The 23,081-nt window shown below is 32.2% G+C and overlaps 1 protein-coding gene across 7 annotated transcripts in view; it reads left to right on the plus strand.

Moving 5' to 3' along the window:
* Positions 1-23,081, plus strand: part of NFIB (nuclear factor I B) — a 269,506-nt gene that overhangs the window by 242,805 nt on the left and 3,620 nt on the right. For 3 of the 7 annotated variants that reach the window (XM_051987198.1, XM_051987206.1, XM_051987213.1), the window contains one exon: positions 7,324-7,412. The exons of the other annotated variants lie outside the window; for them this stretch is intronic. In XM_051987198.1, coding sequence (XP_051843158.1) covers positions 7,324-7,412 — 89 coding nt within the window. The remainder of the gene's footprint in view (positions 1-7,323; positions 7,413-23,081) is intronic. 7 annotated transcript variants of the gene reach the window in all.

Consider the following 23,081-nt stretch of genomic DNA (forward strand, 5'->3'; position numbering starts at 1 on the left):
GTTGGAAAGGAATTTAAATTATCTAGTCTACTCTATAACAGGGGTCTTTCAGTTTTAGGTTTAGGAGCTTCTAGTGATCTCCTAAAGTAACCCATCCTACTATGATGTAGCTCTGTGAGGAAGCTTTCCTTAAATAGAACTGAAATTTGCTTCTATATCTCCCTATTATTCCTAGTACTGTTCTCTGAAGGTAAGCAGACTAATTTAAACTATTTTTCCTTTTGATGATTCTTCAGATTATGAAAAATAGATATCGTCTTCATACCTTAGCTTGCTTTTCAGGTTAAACATTCTAAGTTCCTTCAACAACTCATCTTATAGAATGCTTTCAAGGTCCTTTTCCAACTTGGTTATTCTCCCCTAAAAACATGGAAATTTACCAAAAGCTTTCTTAAAGTGTGGGGGGTCATAAGTAAAAACTTGCACTCTAGATTTGCTCTGGATAGGTCTCAACATAGAGGAATAATCATCTTCCTTTCCCGGACTCTGTGACTCTCTAAATGCAGCCTACGACAATATTTGCTTTTTGGCTACTGTGTGGGCCACTTCAGGTTATACCTCAAAGAAGAGTAATATTTGTAGAACATGTTATTTATGGATTTGACCAATAATCATTAACTATATGAATAAATAGATTTTGCTTGGATTGACAGTTCTACTTTATTGACTCTTAAGTTTTTAAATGAGAGTTTCACTAGAGGATGTTAGTATGATTGACCCTGCCAATTTGCAAAAGAATAGTAGTAATGAATCACACTTATAAGGATCTTTAATGCTTACAAAACATTTTCTTTACAACAATCCTATGAAGAAGGTAATGCATATATTGTCACCCCCATCTACAAATGTGGAAACTAAGGCTCACATTCATAAAGCAACTTTCTCATAGTAATATGTCTAGAGCTAGGACTCAAATTCAAGTCTGTAAACTCTAAATCCAGTCTTCTATCTAATACATTAATCTTTTTCAATGTAAAAGAATCTAGTATGCTTGTGTTTACTTCTTTGATTCCAGGGCTATTGTTTAGTACCTTTTTTCTTGTACCAGAAGAGCCCTTATAAATAAAAGGATGCTCTGGGTTAACTAGTCAGTCTATTGAGAAGCATTGCTGCAGGTTGTTGATAGCTATTTCCAGAACTTCTACAATCAGACACATCCATATAGACACCCATAGAAATTGAATCTTAATTGTAGATACACAGACAAGCTAACTCTCCCTTCATTTTCCCCAAACTTTTTCTGTCATATAGACCCCATCCTTATTCTATAATCAGACACATCCATATAGATGCCCATAGAAATTGAATCTTAATTGTAGGTATACAGACAGGCTAAATCTCCTTTCATTTTCCCTAAACTTTTTCTGTTATATAGATCCCATCCTTGTTCTTTGACCCAGTTTTATGTGAACTATGTGAGAATATCTTTTGTAGAGATTCAAATATTCTCTAATGCTTAGTTGGGTCAATTTAGATGTAACTATTTCAATATTTTTTCCTTTTATGCCAGGTCTTCAATTTTGGAAATCTTTATCAAATTTGAGAGATGAATTTTGTGCTACTTTCTGCATTTCTGGACAAAATTGTATTTCAATAATTGCTTTAATTTTCCTATAGAACATAGCTAAATGTAAAGCATCCCCAAAATGAAATAATGGAAATACTGTGTGTGCATGTTTGTGTGTGTATAGATGTTTTCATAAGAGTTTCTAGAATTAGAACTCATCTCACAAAAGAAGGAATTCACTAAATTTCACAAGTTAAATTCTCAAATTGTTCTGAAATTTGATACTTTTAATTTGTTCATACTTGTAAAAACATAATTTCCAGCTTTTATAAGAGGGGAAAAGCTATCATATTTGGGGTAAAAGTTAAAACTATTTACTTTTTCCCTTAAAATTTGTCTAAAATATTTCAGGAAAATGCCTTTTTAAAATTCTATTTAAATTCTATTATGTTTAGCTTTCTGATAGACTAATTTTTAAAAAAATGAATAGAACTAAAAACTTCCCCCATTACCATACATGATCCACTAGAGATTAGTTATTAAGCCCAGGAGAAAATAAATGTTATACACTCATTATGATTTTGGTAATGCCACACATAGTTAATAAATACTATTCTTTAAAGGAATATAAAGCTCATGCTCAAAAAACCCTAGTTGCTGAAACATCCATGACTGTCAAGGATTATTTTGCTAATAAAATCCTGGACACTTTGATAAGAGAACAAACTACTGACATGACAAACTTTTATGGAATTATATTTCCTGTCATATCAGTTATCAGTTATTTCCCCTGCTTTTTGTTCCTTCAGAATCTATCAAAATGTTTATTACTATTAAATTCAAACCTCTTAATGACATTTCCCATTCAGTTAACCAAACTAGATTAGATTATAAGGATCTGAGTTGGGAGGAACTGCAGAGTCCATCAAATCTAAACCATTCCTGAATAAGATTCCAACAGTGGTGCTCAATCTTGTTTAAAGACCTCCAGTGAGTAAGGGTCCACTACTTTCCCCAAACTTCCCATTCTTCTTTTAGAAACATGGAAATGCTAGAAAAAAAATTTTCCCTAATTTAATCTATTGTTATTCCTAATTGTATCCTCTGGGGCTGACAAAAGAAATTCCATAATACTATCCTTCTTTTTCTTGAAGACACCTATCGTTGTCCTACCAATGCCCTACCCCCTGAGTCTTCTTTTGAGTAAACCCTTCAAGTTCCTTCTTCTCATCCCTATATGGTATGATCTTGAAGGAGGAGGGGAACTGTTCCCTTTAAGATTATCACTCTGAGATTGTGTTTCCTTTGATCAGGATCTCCCAAGCTCCAAGGAGTCCAGACAGAACCCAAACCTTTTTGGATAAGAGAATCAACTCCCATAGAAATTCTAAATTCTCATTCAGTTGAGGAATCCTGATCTGATCTGTTCCAGCCCCAACCTGGACTGACCAGCTCAGGCTGTCCCAGTCCCCCCAACCTGGTCTGATCTGCTCAGGCTGTCCCAGCCCACACCAAGATACCCAATATAACAGCTTCTTTCAACTAAGGTCTTTGCAGAGCTAGATAGCTCACTCAACTGCAAGACCATTCTGTCCACTGAGAAAGCATTCTCAGTGACAAAACTCCATTTTCCACTAAAAACTGATGTCTATCCAACAATAAACTTTCATTTTACAACTAATAATTCAGGAATGAGCAAATTCTTTCACTCTAAACCTTTGACCGATTTAAAGGGGATTCTTAACAACTCTTTTATTGCCACTAACCTCTTGACTATCAGGAATTGAGACCACTTAAACCACATCAGTCTTGAATCTCAAGATCTTTTTATCAATTTCCTTTATAAAATCTTTTGCCCAGAGCTGAAGAGAAAATTTCAGATGTTGTTTGATCCAATCAAAGTACAGCATTATCTCCTCTATCATTCTGGAAACTCTTATTCTCTTAAATATTCTGGGGATTTCAGTGCTTTATCTTCTTTCTTTTATTTGTCTTTCCATCAAATCATATTAATGTCTTCTACTAATTTTACTTGAGATCCTCAATCTTTTTTTTTTTTTTCAAACTGCTGTTTAGGCACCCTATCCCCATTTTATCTTTGGGAAGTATATTTTGATCAAATATAAGATCAAAGTTTAAAGGGATTTTAGAGGCTATGCAGTTCAACTCTTTTTTCCGGATGAGAAAATTGAGGCCCAGAGAAATATGATTTGCTCAACATCATTCAAAATCTAAGTAACAAAACCAAAATCCAAACCCAGGTCTTGTTACTCCAAGTCCAGATATTTTATACTATTAAATTTCAGCTTATTAGGTTTGGTACAAAATTCTAAACTACCAAGATCTTTTTTGGATATTTACTTAATTATCTAGTACTTTGACTATTCCTTCTAGCCAATGTCATTCAATGCAATTCAATGCAATGCAATTCAATGCAAACATTTATGAAGTATCTACTATGTACAAAGTTATATGCTAAGTGCTTGGAAAACAAAGACATAAATGAAGTGGCCTCTATAGTAGACCATATGATAAACATGTCACCTTTACCTTCAGCATTGATAAACAGTATTGGACAAAATAAAGATAGCTGATACACTCCACTAGATATCTCCTTCTATAATGAAATCCCCATCATTACTTGTTGGACTTAGCCATTCATCCACTTCCATATTCTCTTAATTATCTAGTCTACATATATCTGTCTTCTTCATAAGAACGGAGAGACTTTATCAAACACTTTCTTAAATATATATATGAAGTGAGGTTAGTCTGGCATGATCTGGTCTTTATGAAACTATGCTTATTCTCTGAAATCATTTCTTCCCTAACTATTCACTAACTGCCTCTTTAATAATACTTTTAAGATTTTTTCCTAGAAATTGAAGTCAAATTTAGTGTTTGACAGTTTTTAGACTCTTCTTTCTTCCCTTTTATGAAAATCAAGACATCACTTTTTTTTTCTAGTTATAGAATCTCTCCCAAAGATCAGCAGTGATGATGCAATAATCATATCTACCAGTTTTTTTTTTTTTTTAAGCACTCTTGGGTTTGTGTGTTTGTGACCCATTAGCTATTTTTGCTCTTTTCTAGTTATTCTATCAGAGAAAAAAGTTGTGATGTAGTCTTCTCTTTACTATTCACCTTGGTCAAAGAATAGTACTATCCTTTTCTTAATCCACTTCTAATTCTGTATATAGTTAAATAAACCCCTTTTGATGTTCTTATCATTCCTTGCCAGGCTCAGTTCATTCTGAGCTTTAGAAACCTGAGTTGGTCTGTGCATTTCATTGGTCTTTTCAGATATCTCTCCCTATTTCTCCATGTTGGAATTGTTTCCCTTTGTGTCTTTAGAATTTAATTTACCATTCCTCCAGTTCTTTTATCCTATGTGAATTTTTAGCAATGGAATCTTACATATCTTTTCTCTAGACCCTTTGAAATCTGCTCTTCAGAACATCCAGGCTAGCTTTCTTCTCCCTTATTCACAAATGTTGAGATAGAATTATCACTTTGCCACAAAGGCTACCTTCATTTCTACTTTTACAACTACTTTCTCTCGGGGAGAAGTAATTTCACTGTTGTGTAGGGTCATTCTAGTCTAGTGTTTAATGTAAAGATAAGAATTTATAGAATTCCATGGGAAAAATTTTTTTTGGATAAAATTTTGATTATGTAATTTACATATCTTTTCTCTAGACCCTTTGAAATCTGCTCTTCAGAACATCCAGGCTATGGCTAGCTTTCTTCTCCCTTATCACAAATGTTGAGATAGATTTATCACTTCTCCACAAGGCTACCTTCATTTCTACTTTTACAACTACTTTCTCTTGGGGAGAAGTAATTTCACTGTTGTTTAGGGTCATCCTAGTCTAGTGTTTAATGTAAAGATAAGAATTTATAGAATTCGATGGGAAAAATTTTTTTTGGATAAAATTTTGATTATATAATGATAGATATAAAACTAAGAACTATTGGAAATATCTTACACATTTTCATATGCCATTCAAAACCAAATGTATACACATGCACACATATGTTTTAATAAATAATTTTGGGGAAAATATTTGGAGATAAGTGATTTTTTAAAAAATCAATGATGGCTTCTTTAAGTCATAATTCTTATTACCTTGGGCAACAAACAAACAAAACCCAGCTTCCCCATTCCATTCTACCTTCTCTGTTTGGGTGAAAATATTCCCATTACTGAGATGTTAAACATTAAATTTCAACTGCAGGTGACTATAGTCACAGTTGACTTTCTGAGCTGCACTTAGTAAAGAAAATAGTCAATATGTAGAGTTACACTTACATGGTAAGTCAAGTGAGAAAATAAATTTTTTTTAAATTTTAAAAAAATGACAGCATTTCATACTTTGCATAAAAATTAAATTATCATACATTTTCCTGTTTACATATAATATTGGACATTAAAATATATTTTCAGATACTTTTTTTAGGTATAAATATTTCTTTTTCAGACTAATATAATTTTTAAAGGGCTTACTGGCCTGTTCACAGGGGCTGTATCCTCACATGACTGGTCACCTGGATGATTAAAGTGACTTAATTAGTATTAGGGTTTTTTGGCAATTGTGTTTTGACATTAAAAAAAATAATCATCAAAATAGGGTAGGAGGAAACCTTGCAAATTTTTAAAAACTAACATTACTCAGAGATTTACATCAGAAACCTTGTATCATATAGTGAAAATTTCAATATTTATAATTATATTTCGCTACAAACTAATCTAGAAAACCCTATAATATATCATATAAGTTGAAAATGAATGGTCATAATCAGCATCTCTTAAGCACACTTAAACTTTTCATGGAAAAACAATAAACATTTTCTGTAGTTAATCACTGTGAATGTCATGTTCTATAAATGAAAAATGCTGTATCAAACAAGATGTTCTTTATTTACAGCATGGATACCTAAAGGTTAAAAACCATAATTTTGAAGCATTTTTTCCACAAAGGCAGATAAGTTTACTTTCTTAGGCATAAAAATAAGCAGTATATCTTTTCAATAAATCTGCTAGCACTGTAGGGCAGCTGTTAAACAAACAGAGCTGTATAGGGTTACACGAATAGTCTCTGAAGGGCAGAACTGATGATTTGGAGACCTGGGAAGAATTTGTTTCAGCTTGCATTGAGTGCATTCCTCCCTCTTATTTAAATGTAACACAGTACTTTAAATTCTATTCCTTGGAGTTTATAATAAGATTAGAAATTCTTATCACCTCTTTCAAAGTCATGTCACTTTCAGTAACACTAAATTAATAAACTTCTAAACTTGCCAAATAGCTGTACACTTCTTAGTTGGAAATAGAGAGAATGCGTGTAAGGTGGGGATTTCTTCCTATAAATTGCATGTCTTCTGTGGTTTGCAAAATGCATGCTTAAAGTTAATGATTATTTGACCTTAGTGCAGACTATTTAGTATGTTGCATAAATACAAAGCATTTTTATTTCTTTCTAAAAAATTATCACTATTGAACATTAACATTTTCTTTTATTTCAGCTCAGTTTGTACTCTAATAATGGCTAATGGTTATGTTCTAAGCACAACTTTTTCTTGAATGCTTTAATTACTAGAGGAACATATTAAAGTAGCTTATCTAAAACAATCTTTAGGAATTTTGCTTTTCAAAATAAGTTTTTCTTTTTCTTTTTTTTTTTTTTTTTTAACGTTACCTTTTGGGAAAGTAAGGTTTATGCCATGTACAGTACTAGTTTGCATGTATTCATTTAAAATACTAAAAACTGTAGTACTGCTCGATCCATATCTGACTGCTAGGTTTCAATTGACAGCTGAGGATTTGTGACTGGACCATGAATCAAAACGGCAGGCATTTATACCCCAGTGCCAGTGAGGATACATTGGGAATTACTTGGCAAAGGTAACATTTTAATTATTTCCAAACCTACACTACATCTAAAAATAACATGAGCTACAATATCTGTTTTAACTGGCCTTTCAGAGAATATATGTCAAAATTTAGTCAAAGTCTATGGGTATAATATCTTTTGGCTACACATTCTCTTTTCATTTATTATTATTATTTTAAAAAATAACTAATTTCAGTTCAACCTTAAAATTAATTTGCAGTTGTAGAGTACCTTAATATATCCATCTGAATTTCCAAATCAGTTATTAATACACTCCTAAAATAGAAACAAAATCTAACAATGGTTAGATTTTGGGATCCAAAAAACAACAATAACATCAACAAAAATCATTAATTAGTGAAGCATTTTCTGTAGTCAGTTTTGAGTTTCTCCGTATAATCCTCATTTTAACTTCCTTCAACTAATAACTCAAAGCCATTTCATTAATCATTAACACTTTCACCAGAGGGAGGAGATTGAAATTGAAATTAAAATCAATTGGCTTGGCTGTTAAATAGCAGTACCTTTAGAGTATATATAGGGCAGCTTATTGAAAACTATAGCCAAAATGGACATTTGGATAAAGTATGCATTTCTTCATTGTTTCCATTAAATATAAATTGTTAAGAATTTACTTTTTTTCTTGCTTTCAAAGTTATTTAGAAAGTTATGGTTCTGATAGCAGACTATTCTACTTTTTAAGGATTGTACTATTTAAGCATGGGCAGAATTCATGTCTGATAGGCTGACCATTGGCTGGTGAATTCTTTGACTGTTAATAGCCCATGTTCAAGGCAAAGAATCTTGTGAAGAAATCATTTGTATTGGTGTTAAAACAATTTTATTTAGTAAGGGATCATTTCTATCAATTTAAGGTTCTAAGGTGTTTAAGGAAGAGAAAATCTCATTTAAATTTCTACACTAAATAAGTACAAGTCATGATTTTAAATTCATATTTGGTAGCTAAATATAAATTTATGGAAGGTAGTGAATGAATTTCACTGCGAATTTCATGAAAGTAAAGGTAACCTATTTTCTGAACTCCACACAGAAAACAACACATTTGTAAATGCATTACTCATTTACTAGTAGGCATATGGAAATCTAAGCATAAGCACAAAGGAAAACTTGTTCAGAACTTTAAATTTAATGAAGTTAATAAAAGTTATTCTTATTAAGCTCAAAACAAAGTACTTATTACTGTTATTTTAATTCAATAAAATTATTCTTATTAATTTCACTTACTATCCTGTTAACACACTGAATTTTTAAAAATTAACATCATTTTGAATTTAAGGAGAGTAACTTAATAAGTTATTTTTTTTTAATTCCCAAATTATATTTTTCTATTCAGGTGGGCAGATTTCACCTGTTAGCCAAGTAGAAAGTTTATATTTAGGCATGTATATGTGAATAAGAGAATGAAAAATACCTTTAGTAATATAAGGAACCAAATACTGAAAAAAAAAATTGCATTTCCATCAAGAATAGCTTAGATAAAGAATACCTATAATAGAATCATCTTGAAAAACTGCATTATTTTAGTACTTATTTCCCTTGATTTTAGAAATCAATAAAAATGTTTAAATTGATATTCCATCAAAGATCAGGTGAGTAGAAAAATTACACAGTGTAAATGCTCCAGAATGAATTTGTTTAGTAAATATTCAGCAGTTTTTAGTTATCATTTTATGTTATACATTATTTTATGTTACACATTGTTGGGCAACAATTGATAGATTATCCCTGGGTTTTAGCAAGTTGAGAGAAATCTAGAATAAAAAAAACTCGAAAAGTGCAATACTCTTAACTCTCATGCCCATCCCCTCAAGTAATTTTCTTTAGATTGATTGGACTTATAATATGAAAAAGGCAGAACTTTGGAAGTCTATAATGAAAGGTGACTTAGGAATCTACATTCTTTTCATATGGTCATTCAGGATTTCTATTACTGAAACTGCTAAAAATGTTCTAATTTATTCATTCAATAACTTTGTTTAATGTTTATTTATTGAGTGGCTATGCTAGGTATGATGAACCATATGAGAGTATGTTAGATAAATAGCTTTCCTCTGTGAGCTAACATTCGAAGTGTCTTACAAGATAGAGTAGTTATACCCAATGGGATCTCAATCTTTCTCTAAACTGATTAACATTAAGTTGCTGTACTTTGTTTTACTGTGCCATAACCCCAGCTAAGACTGCCTTTAAAATAACCGAGAGGCCATCTGTATGCAAAAAAGAGAATTCTTATTCATAGCCATCATATAATATGTCTCAAGGAAGAGTATAAAATAATAATTTTCTGAGAAGACATATTCCCACCTCCTTTTAGATTTTGCCAATTGTCTATCAAAATAGAAAATAAAAATATTTTCTGGTGTATTCCTTTGTGAATTGTTCTCTTCCAATACTAGTTGACAGGATTCTTAGGAAGTATCCATAATTTTAGAATTATCTGGAAGTTTGAGAATTTTAAAGAAAAAATATGTCTTGCTTTAAAACCCATGAATTATTCTATGTCTAGCATAATAGAAGTGAAAAAAAAATAGGGTTTCCAACAATGTAGCCTCTGGAGATTTTGAAGCAAGAAAGGAGAAACCAAAGATAAATTTTGTTTTCAGTACTTTCTCCACCCAGCCTATTGGCCAATAACCAAGGAAAGCAATTTTGACCATTTACATCTTTACATGAGTATGCTTGTGGGATGGAGCTATTCTTTTTAAAGTGTTCATCTTCCCATAGTGGCTGATAATCATAATGGTAAGGAATGACCTCTGCTAGTCTATTTTAATCTCAAAAATTTCTCCTATTCTTCTTCAATTTGCAATATATAAACAATGCTTTTAGAAACCAAAACTGATTTCTTAGGGAGAATTTTCATTGACTTTTTTAGTTTTAAATATGTTTTGTTGTATTGAACTTGTAAATTTGTAAAATATGTATATTTTGTAGTGAAAATTTTTTTCCTATGTGAATGGATCAGGTAATAGAAGCATTCAAACTGAGATCATCTCATTATTCTGTTGTATTGTCTACTCTTCCCCCTTCAATTTAGGAAAGGCCATCTTCTCAGAGTATGAAGAATTATGCATTTTTATGTGCTCTCAATGGGAAGAATCAATGATTACTTATACAAGTTAACAAACATGAATATAGGTACAGAACATAGAATGTTTTTGACTGGATTTTTTTTTTTTCTTGAAGCTTGGAGTTAGCATATAGCATGTGATGTCAAACATGAAAGAACTATGTAATTGACTGAAAAAAAAAGCAAGCACAGTATCCAGTAATAACATTAATGTGTTATTTTAAAATGTGGGAGGGAAGGATTATGTAAAAGAGAAACAGGATTTATTGTTTCATCCTTTTTTCTCTCCCCTCATTTCTTTTTGGGGGAGGGGACTTAAGCCCACAACTGAGTGGTTTTGTGTGTGTGTGTGTGTGTGTGTGTGTGTGTGTGTTTGATGGCTTATATAAACATAGATGAAGACTTCAGATGGCCAAAAATAAACATGTGAGTGTTACTGAGGGATATATTTACACAAGCCATTTGCTCAGCCTCCAAAATAATGACTAGATTGAAGATTTTAGCAAAATAATTGGAAAGATTTTTGTATTTCTGGTGATTCCATAACTGTATGATACAGAAGAGACTTTTATCAGCTATTTTCCATGTTACATGTGTTGACAGTTATTTTTCTATGAGATGGATATTTCATTCTGTACTGATTTTACATATGTTTTTAGAAGAAATTGTCGTTTATTGCTGCAATTTTAGAGAGTTGCTTGATTTCCCAAGAGAAATTTAGCAGCCAGTAAAGATTATTAGGAGCTGGCTGGTCAGGGTTAAGAGAGGAAAAGAGAGAAGTGAAGTAATATCATTCATTACCTACAGGTCTACACACATACACACTACATAGTACACAGTAGTACTTAAGTAAAACTTGGATTGTGTTTGTGAAACCCTTCCTTTCCTCTGTTTTGGCCACACAGAAACTTCTTCTCAAGAGCCTACAAATATTTTAACACAAGTCAGCTGCAATTTTTCATCAAAATGTAACATATGGGCATATACAGATATGCAAACAAACTATTTCACACATCCTCTTTGGTGGGATAAAGGGTTAACTTTTGCTTGAACAGTATACTTAGACCATCCAGGCAAATTCACTAGGTTAGCATTTCCTGCTTTCAGTTTGTTATCTTGACACATAAGTACAGTACAACAGCTGGGTTGTTCCTGGGGTTCCTGGGGGGAGCTTTATTCTCAGAGTGCTGAATTTCCTTTTCAGCTGTCAGCTGTAGGGGTGTTCAAACTTTTTACGCACCATTCCATGCCCCTAGCACCACTCTGGGACCCTGATAAAAATGCTGATAAGGTGGATGAATGGAATAATCTTCAGTTCAAGGTAGAGAAAGAACAAAGACCAAATAACAGAGGGCCATTTTTATGCAACAGGATTTCTTCCTTTGCTGTGAGGTAAGCTCACAGCATTTTTGTATTGCTTGAAACATTTAGCTCATTGTGACAGAAGCTGCTCACACCTGCTTAGTAATTTGAAATTAAAATATTAGCTTTAACTGAATGAAACCATATTCGATATAGTTGTCACAGAAAGCAGTTACGAAGATATGTCCCCAAGCAGTTAATATGTGTGTATATATATATATAGATACACATACATACATATGTATAGATATAGATATCTATTGTAGTTTTCTTTCTTCTAAGTTTCTACATTATAAAGATGTGGAGAACATGATGCTTCCTTTCTATCTGGGCAAACGTCTTTAGAACACTTCCTAAGAAATGAATTGTATTCCAGCCAGACTTGCATGCTGCCATCCCACAGGAAATGGGTCAGCAATCCATTAAGATGCCATTAGATAATCTAATTTGGAACTTAATCTCTAAATTAACCATGCTCCATACTTGAAGCATACTTGAGAGAAAGAAAAAAAGTTTATGTTTGAATCGATAGGGGAGCCGAAGCGTGAAGAAGGCTGTTTGTTTTTTCTGTAGCTGTGGTCACGTCTCAAGCCGTCTGGTAACCAGGAGAAACCAGACATGATGTAATTCCAGATTGAACTTGAACTTCAGGGACTTAGAATGGGGGAACAATGGACCATAGGAATCAATAATGTCCATTTTCCACATGATTATGTTTGGAGTTTTAAGTTAACCTTTATGGGAGAAGCAGCAGGATCTGCAGTGTGACTAAAATAAGATGATCCAGAGACAAGATGTTAGAGTAAAGAAAACAACTTTTTCAGTGATATTTTTTGAGAAGCACTGTAGATTCCAGCAGGATTAGAAAAGTTCCCGCTCTGCAGTAAACCAGTTGCCTGTTCTGAGCACTCTTTGTTCACTTAGGTAGGACAAACTTAATCTTACGTTTCCTGTCAGATGATTTTTGGCAGCCCAACAAGAAAGGGAGGAGCATGCTTCAAAAAATTCCCAAGTGTAAACTTTGCTTATTAACCCTTTAAAGAGTAAGGAAGTATATTAAATACTTTATTTCAGGATGTTTTATATGAAGAATTAGATTTACATTTTCCATGAGCCTGCATGTAAAGTGTTTTTGTCAGCAGCCAGCCAGGGCAGAGTTTATTGAGTAAATGAAGATTTTGAAATTTCCAATTCTTGCCAGCCATGTTATTTTTCATATGATGATCATCTTTTATTTAAAGTTGAATTGCATATTATATAATATATTATCAAATTACATAAAATAGCTGCTTGGCACCAAATAACTTAAGAAATTTTTTGTTGAAAGTGTTAGAAATTTTAAAATGTTCCCTTTTTAATTAAAATTATATATAGTTGTTATATATGTAAATGCACAAACATATCTGCCCAGTAGAATGTAATAGAAAAGATGAATTTGATATCTTTTAATTGGCAACATAAATATTATAAAATTCTAGAAGTTTTAACAAATTACTTGTCTTTAATGTACTCTATTCCCCGATGTGAGAAGCTACATTAATAATTCTAATTTTAAAATAATTTGTGGATTTTTTCCTTAGTAAATAAATGTGCTCTATTTTATTATATATTGGATTATTTGATTTTAATGCTGAGGATTTCATTGTAAATTCTAACATAGTTTCTAAGCACATTCTCTGTTCTATCCATCCCATGAAGAACTGTCATATGTAAATAAGACAAGGCATAACCAGTTACAGACCACCAAAGAGAGAAAAGGAGCCCCTGAAGAGAAAGAAAAGTAATTAAATGAATGAAAAATAAATACTTAGGGCTTCTCATTATAGCAGCTATAGAACAGATTACTACTTTTTCTTTTAGTTTTTCAATTACTTCTCACTCCTTACGTGTATCAGTCCATGTATCAGTATCTACCCCAAATAGATAGTGTAGTATGTGTATGTGTGGGCATGTGTCTATACATACACATGCATACATGTATATGTAAAATTATCTCCATCATATTCATTTGTCAATCCATCATTTTAAAAATTATAAATAGAAGTTATCATATAGAGTAAAACATGGTAACATATTTGTCCCATTAAGGGAAAAAGGTAGCAATGAAAAGTTTGAATATTTTGACATCCTAAGTCTACGATCTTTTATTTATATTCAAGTACATACTGAAAATTGATATTGTTGACAATAAAACAGAAGAGGGATATTCAAGTTTCAAAGACCTTTTTTTTTTTTAAACAAAATAGATAGGAATCATTTGTAGTTGGCACATTTTATGTGTAATAGAAGTTTTCAATGAAATGACTCTCTGAGGGCTGAAGGAGGTTTTTTTTTTTTTTGGTGGGTGTGTGTGTGTGTGTGTGTGTGTGTGTGTGTGTGTGTTCCATTCTTAAGTAGAGCAATATGAAATACTATTATTTTACTTAGAGCTTATTTTTCACAGATGGTACAAAGAAAAAAACTTAATTCCTTCAGTCCAATATGACCCAATCATGACAAATTCTGAATCGTGGATTCCAATTTGATGAGATTTTATTGTCTAGCATTTTGATGCTTGTCACTTTTCAAAGCTTCCATTTCCTAAAGAACTGCTATAAATAAGGCTATTCATTTAAGAAACAAATACTTCTCTTTCTCCTTGCTCTCAAGTGCTATTGCTTTCACTTAAAGTAATTCCATGAAACACCTGCAAGTTATGATTTTTGGTATTTCCTAAAGAATCCATGAGAGAACCTTATAATTCAGGTAAGAGCCAAGCAGAGAGCTTTCAGAAGCAGGTGATTATTAGAAATAATAGTCATTAGAAGCTATCTTACATGTACCAAGTATCATTCAGATGGTAATATGAAGATTATAAAATGCTCCTTAAAAATGAGGGAAAGAAAAAATTGCATAGCATGTTATATAAAATTTTATCTTTCATTGAAATAGTCTTATATGAGGAAGAGTCCAACAGCTATTACCCCACATTATTACCTTGGGACAGGAAATATAGGTAAAGTGAAATAGTGGAAATAGAGTTGAAATAGGGCCAAGATTAAGGAAAACACAATATAATTACTTGAATTGGAGTTTAGGATTCTAAACTAATTTGTCCGCAAGAATTTTAGTGACTCATTAATTTGGACCACAATTCATAGTCTCATAATATTTGGGAACAATCGCCAATTCATAAAGTCGAATGTTTACTGAGCATCATTTTTTTTTTTTCATTTTACAAAGATCCTTTAATTTGTATTCTCTTCCATAAAGAAAATAACACTGGACTCAAAGACTGACGCTTGAATCCTGGCTCCATCACTTGTTGAGTGATCTTAGGCGAGTCACTTAACTTCTCTGTGGCTACAGTGGCAAGGGTGAATCATGGAAAGAATATTGTATTCAGTCAGTAGGCATGATTTCAAATCTCCACTGTGTTGTTCAATAATTAATTATGTGACATTGGGCAAGTCCTAACTTCCTTGGGCCTCATTTTCTTTACCTGAAAAATAATGGCTCCAGACTAAGTGATCTTTAAGGTCTATCAGTTCTAAATCCTATTATTTACAAAATAGGAATAATGATGTTGATATTTCCTACTTCAGTGTTTTGAGAAGATATAAACCTTGTAAATCTATAAAGTGTTATGGAAATTTGAATTCTTACTGGCATTTCTCCATTTCTTTCTGGATATTATTCACATATTCAGTTTACAAATAGCCATCACCACAAGTATATGTGTGTATGGTGTGTGTGTGTGTGTGTGTGTGTGTGTGTGTGTAATCCAAGGCAGGAGGATTTCCACACAGACTTAATTAACCTATCTTTACTCACTTTATGAGACAGATTGTTTCTACTAATGGAGAAGGAACATTGTCCAACTTAGTCAAGGTGTTTTCCTTTGGGATAAAAAATATCATAAGAATATTATTCTAAGAAAATGATATTCATCACTAATTGTTATGGATATTTTTAAGCTAGTGCTGAAATATTATAGCAAAAGCTTGTTATTAATGAAAGTTGTGATCTATTCTCTGTGCTTTACAGCTCATAACTATTTTTAGTACCTTCTAATGTATTTAGATAACTTATGCATATATGAATATATACAATATCTTTTTGTTTCATTTCAGCAATGTTTATGCTTAAGGCTTTTGAAAGAGCATTTATATTTTAAAGTAAACATTGGACTGCTCATGATTGAATCAGTATGTAAAAACAGGGAAGGTATTTCTGTTATTGTCTTGAAAGATATTGTAGAATTGGATCTTTTGACATTTTATAAATGTTGAATCAGTAAGAAGTCCATTAAGTCCATTATCAAGAATTTGAAAAACCCTCGGAAGTAGTTTTAGACCCTACCAGAAACGCTTACCTTTTTTTTTTTTTAAAGTATATCTGCTCCTCTCCTTGAAACCTTCTCTACTGATAAAAGAACTCACCATCTCTAGAAGAACATTACATTTTTTGGACATCTCTAATCATTAAGAAGTTTTTTTGTTTTGTTTTGTTTTGATTTTTTTGAGCCACAATTTCCACCTTGTAATTTCCACCTAGCCTTCTAAGAAATATAACATGCTTCTACAGGCCAAGACTCTATCATGAACTACCATTTGTCTTTTCCAGATTAGAGATTCTCAGTTTCTACAACAAATTTTTGAGTGGCAGGCTTCTTAGTTCCCTCATCTTTCTCTGGATTTGCCCAGAATTGGACATAATGAGCCACATCTGGCCTGACTAGGTTGGAGATTGATTACTTTTCTCAATCTGGATAATATACTTATCTTCATATAGCCTGAGATACCACTAATCTTTTTTTTTTTTTAATTTACCTCATTTTTCTTTTTCATATTGAGGTGATATGCCATTAAAACTCACTTTTTAACATTAACTGATTTCTAATCATTTCTCCCCCCATAATAGATTCTTTGCCATTCTCAATAGTATTTTGTTTTTCCAATTACATGTAAAGATGGTATTTAACATTAATTTTTTTTGAATTAGGTTTCTCTTTATATTTAACATTAATTTAACAATCAATTTTTCTTCCTCTTTTGCCTCCCCTCTCCCCTAGATAGCAAGAAATCTGTTATAGGTTTATATATATATATACATATGTGTATATATATATAATTAAAAATTAATACATATTTATTGCATTATATATGTGTATGTACACATACACATATATAATGCAATAAATATGTATTAATTTTTAATTATATATAATATAATATATAATAAATATATTTAATATATTTTAACATATTTCCATCTTTGTCATGTTGTGAAAGAAAAATCAGAATAAAAGGAGGAAAAAACCACAAGAAAGAAAAACAAAAGAGATAAATATAAGATGCTCTGAAGTGTATTTAATCTCCATAGTTCTCCTTCTGGAAGTGAATGGCATTTCCCTTCCCAAATCTATTGGAATTGTCTAGGATCACTGTTTTACTGAAAAGAGCCAAGTCTCCCATGATAGACTTTTAAAGTTGATTCTTTGAATTGTCATGATGGGCATGACTTTATTGGGAAAAATGGATATTGAATAGGTGGGTCTGGGTATGTAATTTCACTTTAATCACAAAATTTCAGAATTGGAAGTTATTTTTGCTGCAATTTATAGTCAACCCATATCTGAACTTTCTAGTTCATACTTTCTGGCTTCTGTCATGCAGCCTCTGAAGATGAAGACTACAAAGGAATCCACTTCATTCTTTGGCAGTGTACTCCTTGGTTAGATATCTCTACTTGTTAGGAGGGGCAGTTAAATGGCAACATGAAGAGAGCACTAGGATTGGAATCAGGAAAACTCATATTCATGAATTCAAATCCTGTCTCAGACATTTACTAATAGTATGTGACCCTAGGCAAGTCATTTAATCCTGTTTGCTTCAGCTCCTCAATTGTAAAATGAGCTGACAAACCACTCCAATATCTTTGCCAAGAAAACCCCTTAAATGGTGTTACAAAGAGTTGGACAGGACAGAAACAACTGAACAACAACAATTGTCAGGGAGGCATTCCTCTGACTATTGTAGGTTACTCATTCCCTGTTTCAAATCAGAAACTCATTTGTAACTTCTAAGTTTAGTGAATTGATTAGGTCAACTCACTAACTCACTAACAATGACTTGTTTATGATTACATAACCAAGACTTGAATTCAGGTCTTCCTCACTCTAAGATTAGCCCCAAAGTATTTAAACTCTGTGAGCCTCAGTTTCTTCATCTGTAAAATGGGATACTTGAACTAAATGACTTCTTAACTTCCTTCCAGATCTAAATCTAGATCTGTGATTCTCTGATCCTTTAACAAATATGCTCTGTATTTTCTTCATACTATTATGTTCAGTCTTATGTTTCAGTTTTCTTGAATTTTTTTTTTTTGGATCCTAATTCTGCCATAAAATATACTAGCTCTGCCCACCAGAGTTGTGTGATCTGCAGATAGGAAAACTCTTTATTCCTTCATTCAAGTCATTGATAAAAATGTTAAACAGAGCAGAGCCAAGGACAGAGCTCCTTGACATTCCATTAGAGAGCTCCTTCCAGTTAGCATTGATCAATTAATCAACACATTCTTTGGATTTTTTTTTTTTTTTAAATCAAGCATTCATTTAACTTCATTTTAAAATAGACATCTTTCGATTTTGTCTCCAAAGAGGTTGTTAAAGACTTTGTAAAATGTTTTGCTGAAATCCAGATGGGCTTTACACAGGACATTCTTTGATCCATCTATTCATTCATTTGATCAGTATTTATTTAGCACTCAGTGTTTTATTCCAAGTACTTTGCTGCCAATTTAATAAGTCTGTTAAGAGGAGAAGAAAATGAAGATAGTGTACTTTGGCTTTTTCTTAATAATGCCATGCTATTTTATAAGAACCACTCCTTCCCTTTTTCAATATTCATCAACCATCACATTTAATAATTTGTTCTAGAATTTTATTTGTTCTCAATGATTATATAACTGAAATGTCTTTTTTTTTTTTTAAACTGGGTCATAGTACCATGGCATCTCTCTCATTTGACCACTTTAAAGATCACTGAGTTGTTCAGTAGCCATATCTGTAATATTATTTCAGGATCTTGACATGTAATTCAAGTGGACTAGGTTACTTGAATCCATTAAGAGTACTTCTCTTATTATCTTTCATTTATCACAGGGCTCAATTACTTGTTAACTATTTTGGTTTTATCCTTCTTAGACTAGATATTCTCTTTGGTGGAGAAATAAAAATTGAAATAGAAATTAAATAGTGCTACTTCTTTTTGTTACCTGTTATAATTGTCTCAATCATTACAAGAAAGAGTTACTGTGTCTATTCTCCTTTTTCTTTTTTTGTCCACAACATAGATTAAAATAAGAACAACTCATTTTTGTCCTTAGAATTTATCATAAACCTCAGCTTCCTGATATTATGTTATAGATTCTAGCTTCTCTTCATTCATTGTTAACTGTCCTTACTTTTTATCTCTTATACTTGTCTTTTCAAAACCTGTTTTTTCAGTGATTTCCTCTGTGTTTAGACATTTCCCATTCTCCTTTTCCTCCTTATGAATCAGTTGGGATTTCAGCATTATAATTTTGCTTTTTGAGACTTTATATTCATAATAAGCTGACTATCCTTTTAGAGTTCCAGGTCATGTTATCATACATATGCTATCCCTGAATTCTTTGAAATATATTCTCCTAAAGCCTATAGTACATGTATTGACATGTACTATGCATGACCATGTCCTCCAGAGTTCCTAACATCTTGGTTCAACAAATCATTTCTTTCTTCTCATTTATAATTCAGTCCATAGAAATAATCATTTCTGAAAGATTGAAATATCAGCAAAGCAATTCAAGAATTTTTCAAGTGTTCCTCTTTTAGCAGAGAACATGTTGTTGTGAAAGGGTTGCTGCCTTTCCTCAGTCTCTAACTCCATGCCAGCTTTGCAATCTACATTGGCAATTTCTCATCTGATTCTGCTGTCTAGTCAAGTCTATATTTCACTCCTGCCACAATTTGGTCTCTGTTTTCTTTCATTTGATCCTCAATCAAATGCTTTCCATGATCAACCAGTTCATCAGAAAATAAGTATTAAGAGTTTATTATGTATTAGGCACTATGGTAGTTTAAGTGTTAAGAATACAACAAAAAATTAAACCAACAAACAAATAAACAATCCAAAACAAAACAGCAAAAAAGAAGGAAAAAAAAAAACCAGTTCCTTCTCACAAGGCGAACGTATCCTCATGAAGAAAACAATGTGGAAGTAATTATTACATACAAGATATATACAATACAGAAAGAAGATAATTTCAGAGAGAAAGGTACTTATCAGATGGCTGGGGGTAAGGGGAGAAGAGTGTCATGGAAGGACTCCTATAGATGGTGAAGTTTGAGGTTAGAATTGGGATTTAAAGGAAGCCAGGAATAAAAAAGAGGTGGGATAAAGATGTTGAGCTTTTGTGGCATGAGAGACAAGCCAGGACAAAGACACAGAAAAGGAGACGAGTATTGTATATGAGGAGAGTAAGAAAATCAGTGTAGTTGGGTCTCATAGAAGTTGTAGAGTAGAGTAAAGAAGATTAGAAAGGTAGGGGGAAAAACAGATTACAAAGAACTTTAAATGAAAAGCAGAGGACTTTGATTTGATTCTAGAGGTAATGGGGAACCACTGGATTTTACTGAATAGTGGGCAAATGTGGTTAAACTAGTGCTTTAGAAAAAAATCATTTTGACAGCTGAATTAAAGATGAAATAGAATAAGCAGATACTTGAAGCCAGATACCAATTAGAAGACTATTGAAGTAGGAAAATGAGAAGTGATAAAGATATTCTAAGAAAGAGAAAAAAAAGTAGAAAATGGCCTGAACTAGGTGGTGCCTGTGTAAGTTGAAAGTAGAGGATATATGTGAAAGATGTAATAGCAAAAAGGACAGGTTATGGCAATAGATTAGATATGTGAAACGAAGATTTGAAGATGATACCAAGATTGTGAGCTACTATGACTGAGAGGATGTTGTCACTGTTGACAGTGATAGAGAAGTTGGAAAGAAGAAAAGTTTTGGGGAAAAGTTAAAGAGTTTTGGATATGTTTAGTTTGATTCTGAAGATTGGTTGATGATATGAAATATGGGGAGATGAAACTGGAGTTTGAGATATATATATGAAACCTCTAGGAGTTGACAAGAGTACCAAATGAAAGAGTATAAAGAAAAAAAGAGAGAGGAAGTTCCATTACAAAGCCCTTGGGGGACACTTCTAGCAAGGCTTCTACAAAAGTTACCATCTTCTTGATGCATAAATGTCTCTTCTTTTTTCTTTCTTTAGAGCAATCCTTTTATTTCTATAGTCTTGTCACAAATCATCTTATACTGTCTCTGTACTATTTATGATGCTTATTTATATAAATCTCTTTCTTGTTTTGTTTATTATCCATACTGTGCCAATTCTGTTTAAATGTGAACCCAGAATACAGTTTCTGCTCCTCTTTCTCATCATAGTCTTCTATAGCCTGCTTTATTCCAGTAGAAGAATACCAAATATGCAAAAAATTAAGTATACATGCATGATAATCTGGAGAGGTGTCAGGAAAGGCTTTTTGAAGGAGTTAGCATATTAACTGAGCATTCAAGGAGACTGGGGCCTCTCAGAGTTGGAGGTGAAGACAGATTCATTCCAGGGATGAGGGATGGCATATTCCAAGAAAGAGAAAAGAAGTAGAAAACGGAATACCACACATTTGAAGGAAAAAAAATCAGATCGAGTAATTTGAATGCAATTAATTAATATACAACAAATGAAAAGGCACTTATCACTTAATTAATTCAGATTATAGCATAAGAAATAAAAGAATGGCATGTCACTTTCAAAAAGTAGGAGAGACAACTTTTTCTTTATCTCTCCCTTTACTCCTTAATTCCAATAAACATAAATTAGACATATTTACAAGGGGTCAGAATCTGGTCAAGTGAAATTTGTAATAATGAAAAGCCATCCAATAAAAGTAAGGAGTTATTGAGTCAGTCATCACACATGTATATTGTAGCAGCACATTCCAGAAATGAGGGGTGTACACATTGCTTGTATAGCATCTGGTCTAAAGATATCTACAGAGAATATTTTTGGTGTTCTTCTGTATCTTCCTTCTTAAAAATGTACTTTGTTGAGCTGACTTTATAATGAGCTGCTACAGTATTTTTTAGTCAAGTTCACCTTTCCACTCTCTTCCTACTTTATCATCTTCCTTCTTTCTGCTAAAATATTTCAGGAAATGGAAACAACAATATATGTATATTGGCAGATAATAAATGTTTGTTGATTGGATTCTAAGTATATATTGCTCAGGAGACTCATTTGGATTTTTTTAGCATAAGATCTGGATATGTTTTTATTTATATCCTATTGCTTGGTGTTTAGAGACACAAAGAGCTTGGTGGATAGAGGGGCAACAAGAACGTTCAACTGTTCACATTCAATTCTATTCCTAATTGTAATAATGAAGATTTGGAAACTCAGCCATTTGACTTCTTTTTGAAATATGGCTATTCATCTATATGCTATTAATTTACCTACATGGAAAGGAAACTAAATATACATGATTGATACTAACACTTGTCACTGGAAAAAAAAATATATATATATATATATATGTATATATATCTTGAGGCAAAAAGGATTTGGCAGTTGAACGATCTGGATAATTTTTTCAATTTTCTATTTCTTTTTATGCTGTTGTCATGGCCTTTTAAGTAAAATTCAGTATTTGCAATAGGGGAAACCCCCAAACCCTAACATGGCCGTGTGCCTTATAATTCTGAAGTCAACTTACAAATTGGTAATAAGAGACTTGTAAAACTCATATATGGGGTCTGCATAGTGTTAATGTAGGGGATTTATTCTTCCCCAAGGGTCCATAAACAGTATTGACAAATATATTGCATACTGCATTTTTGACATGGTCATAATGTAGGATAGGAGGTTTGAAAGGTTTAAATAAACATCTAAATTAAATTTGTTAGTCATACTGCAGCAAGAGCCCTCTAAGTCGCTAACAGTAATTTATTTTTATTGAACATTTTCCAAAGAATAAAAACTATCAGACTCCTACAAAGTACAGGATAAAGAACCTGCTATTAAAATTATGTATTTATATTCTTTTTATATTCATGAGTTGTCTCTTTTTAAGAATGAGTTATACCTACTTCCAATCACTAAAATATACTGTTTCTTCAAGATGATGATCTGCAA

Source organism: Antechinus flavipes, chromosome 1 (genome assembly GCF_016432865.1).
Source record: "Antechinus flavipes isolate AdamAnt ecotype Samford, QLD, Australia chromosome 1, AdamAnt_v2, whole genome shotgun sequence".
Taxonomy (NCBI): domain Eukaryota; kingdom Metazoa; phylum Chordata; class Mammalia; order Dasyuromorphia; family Dasyuridae; genus Antechinus; species Antechinus flavipes.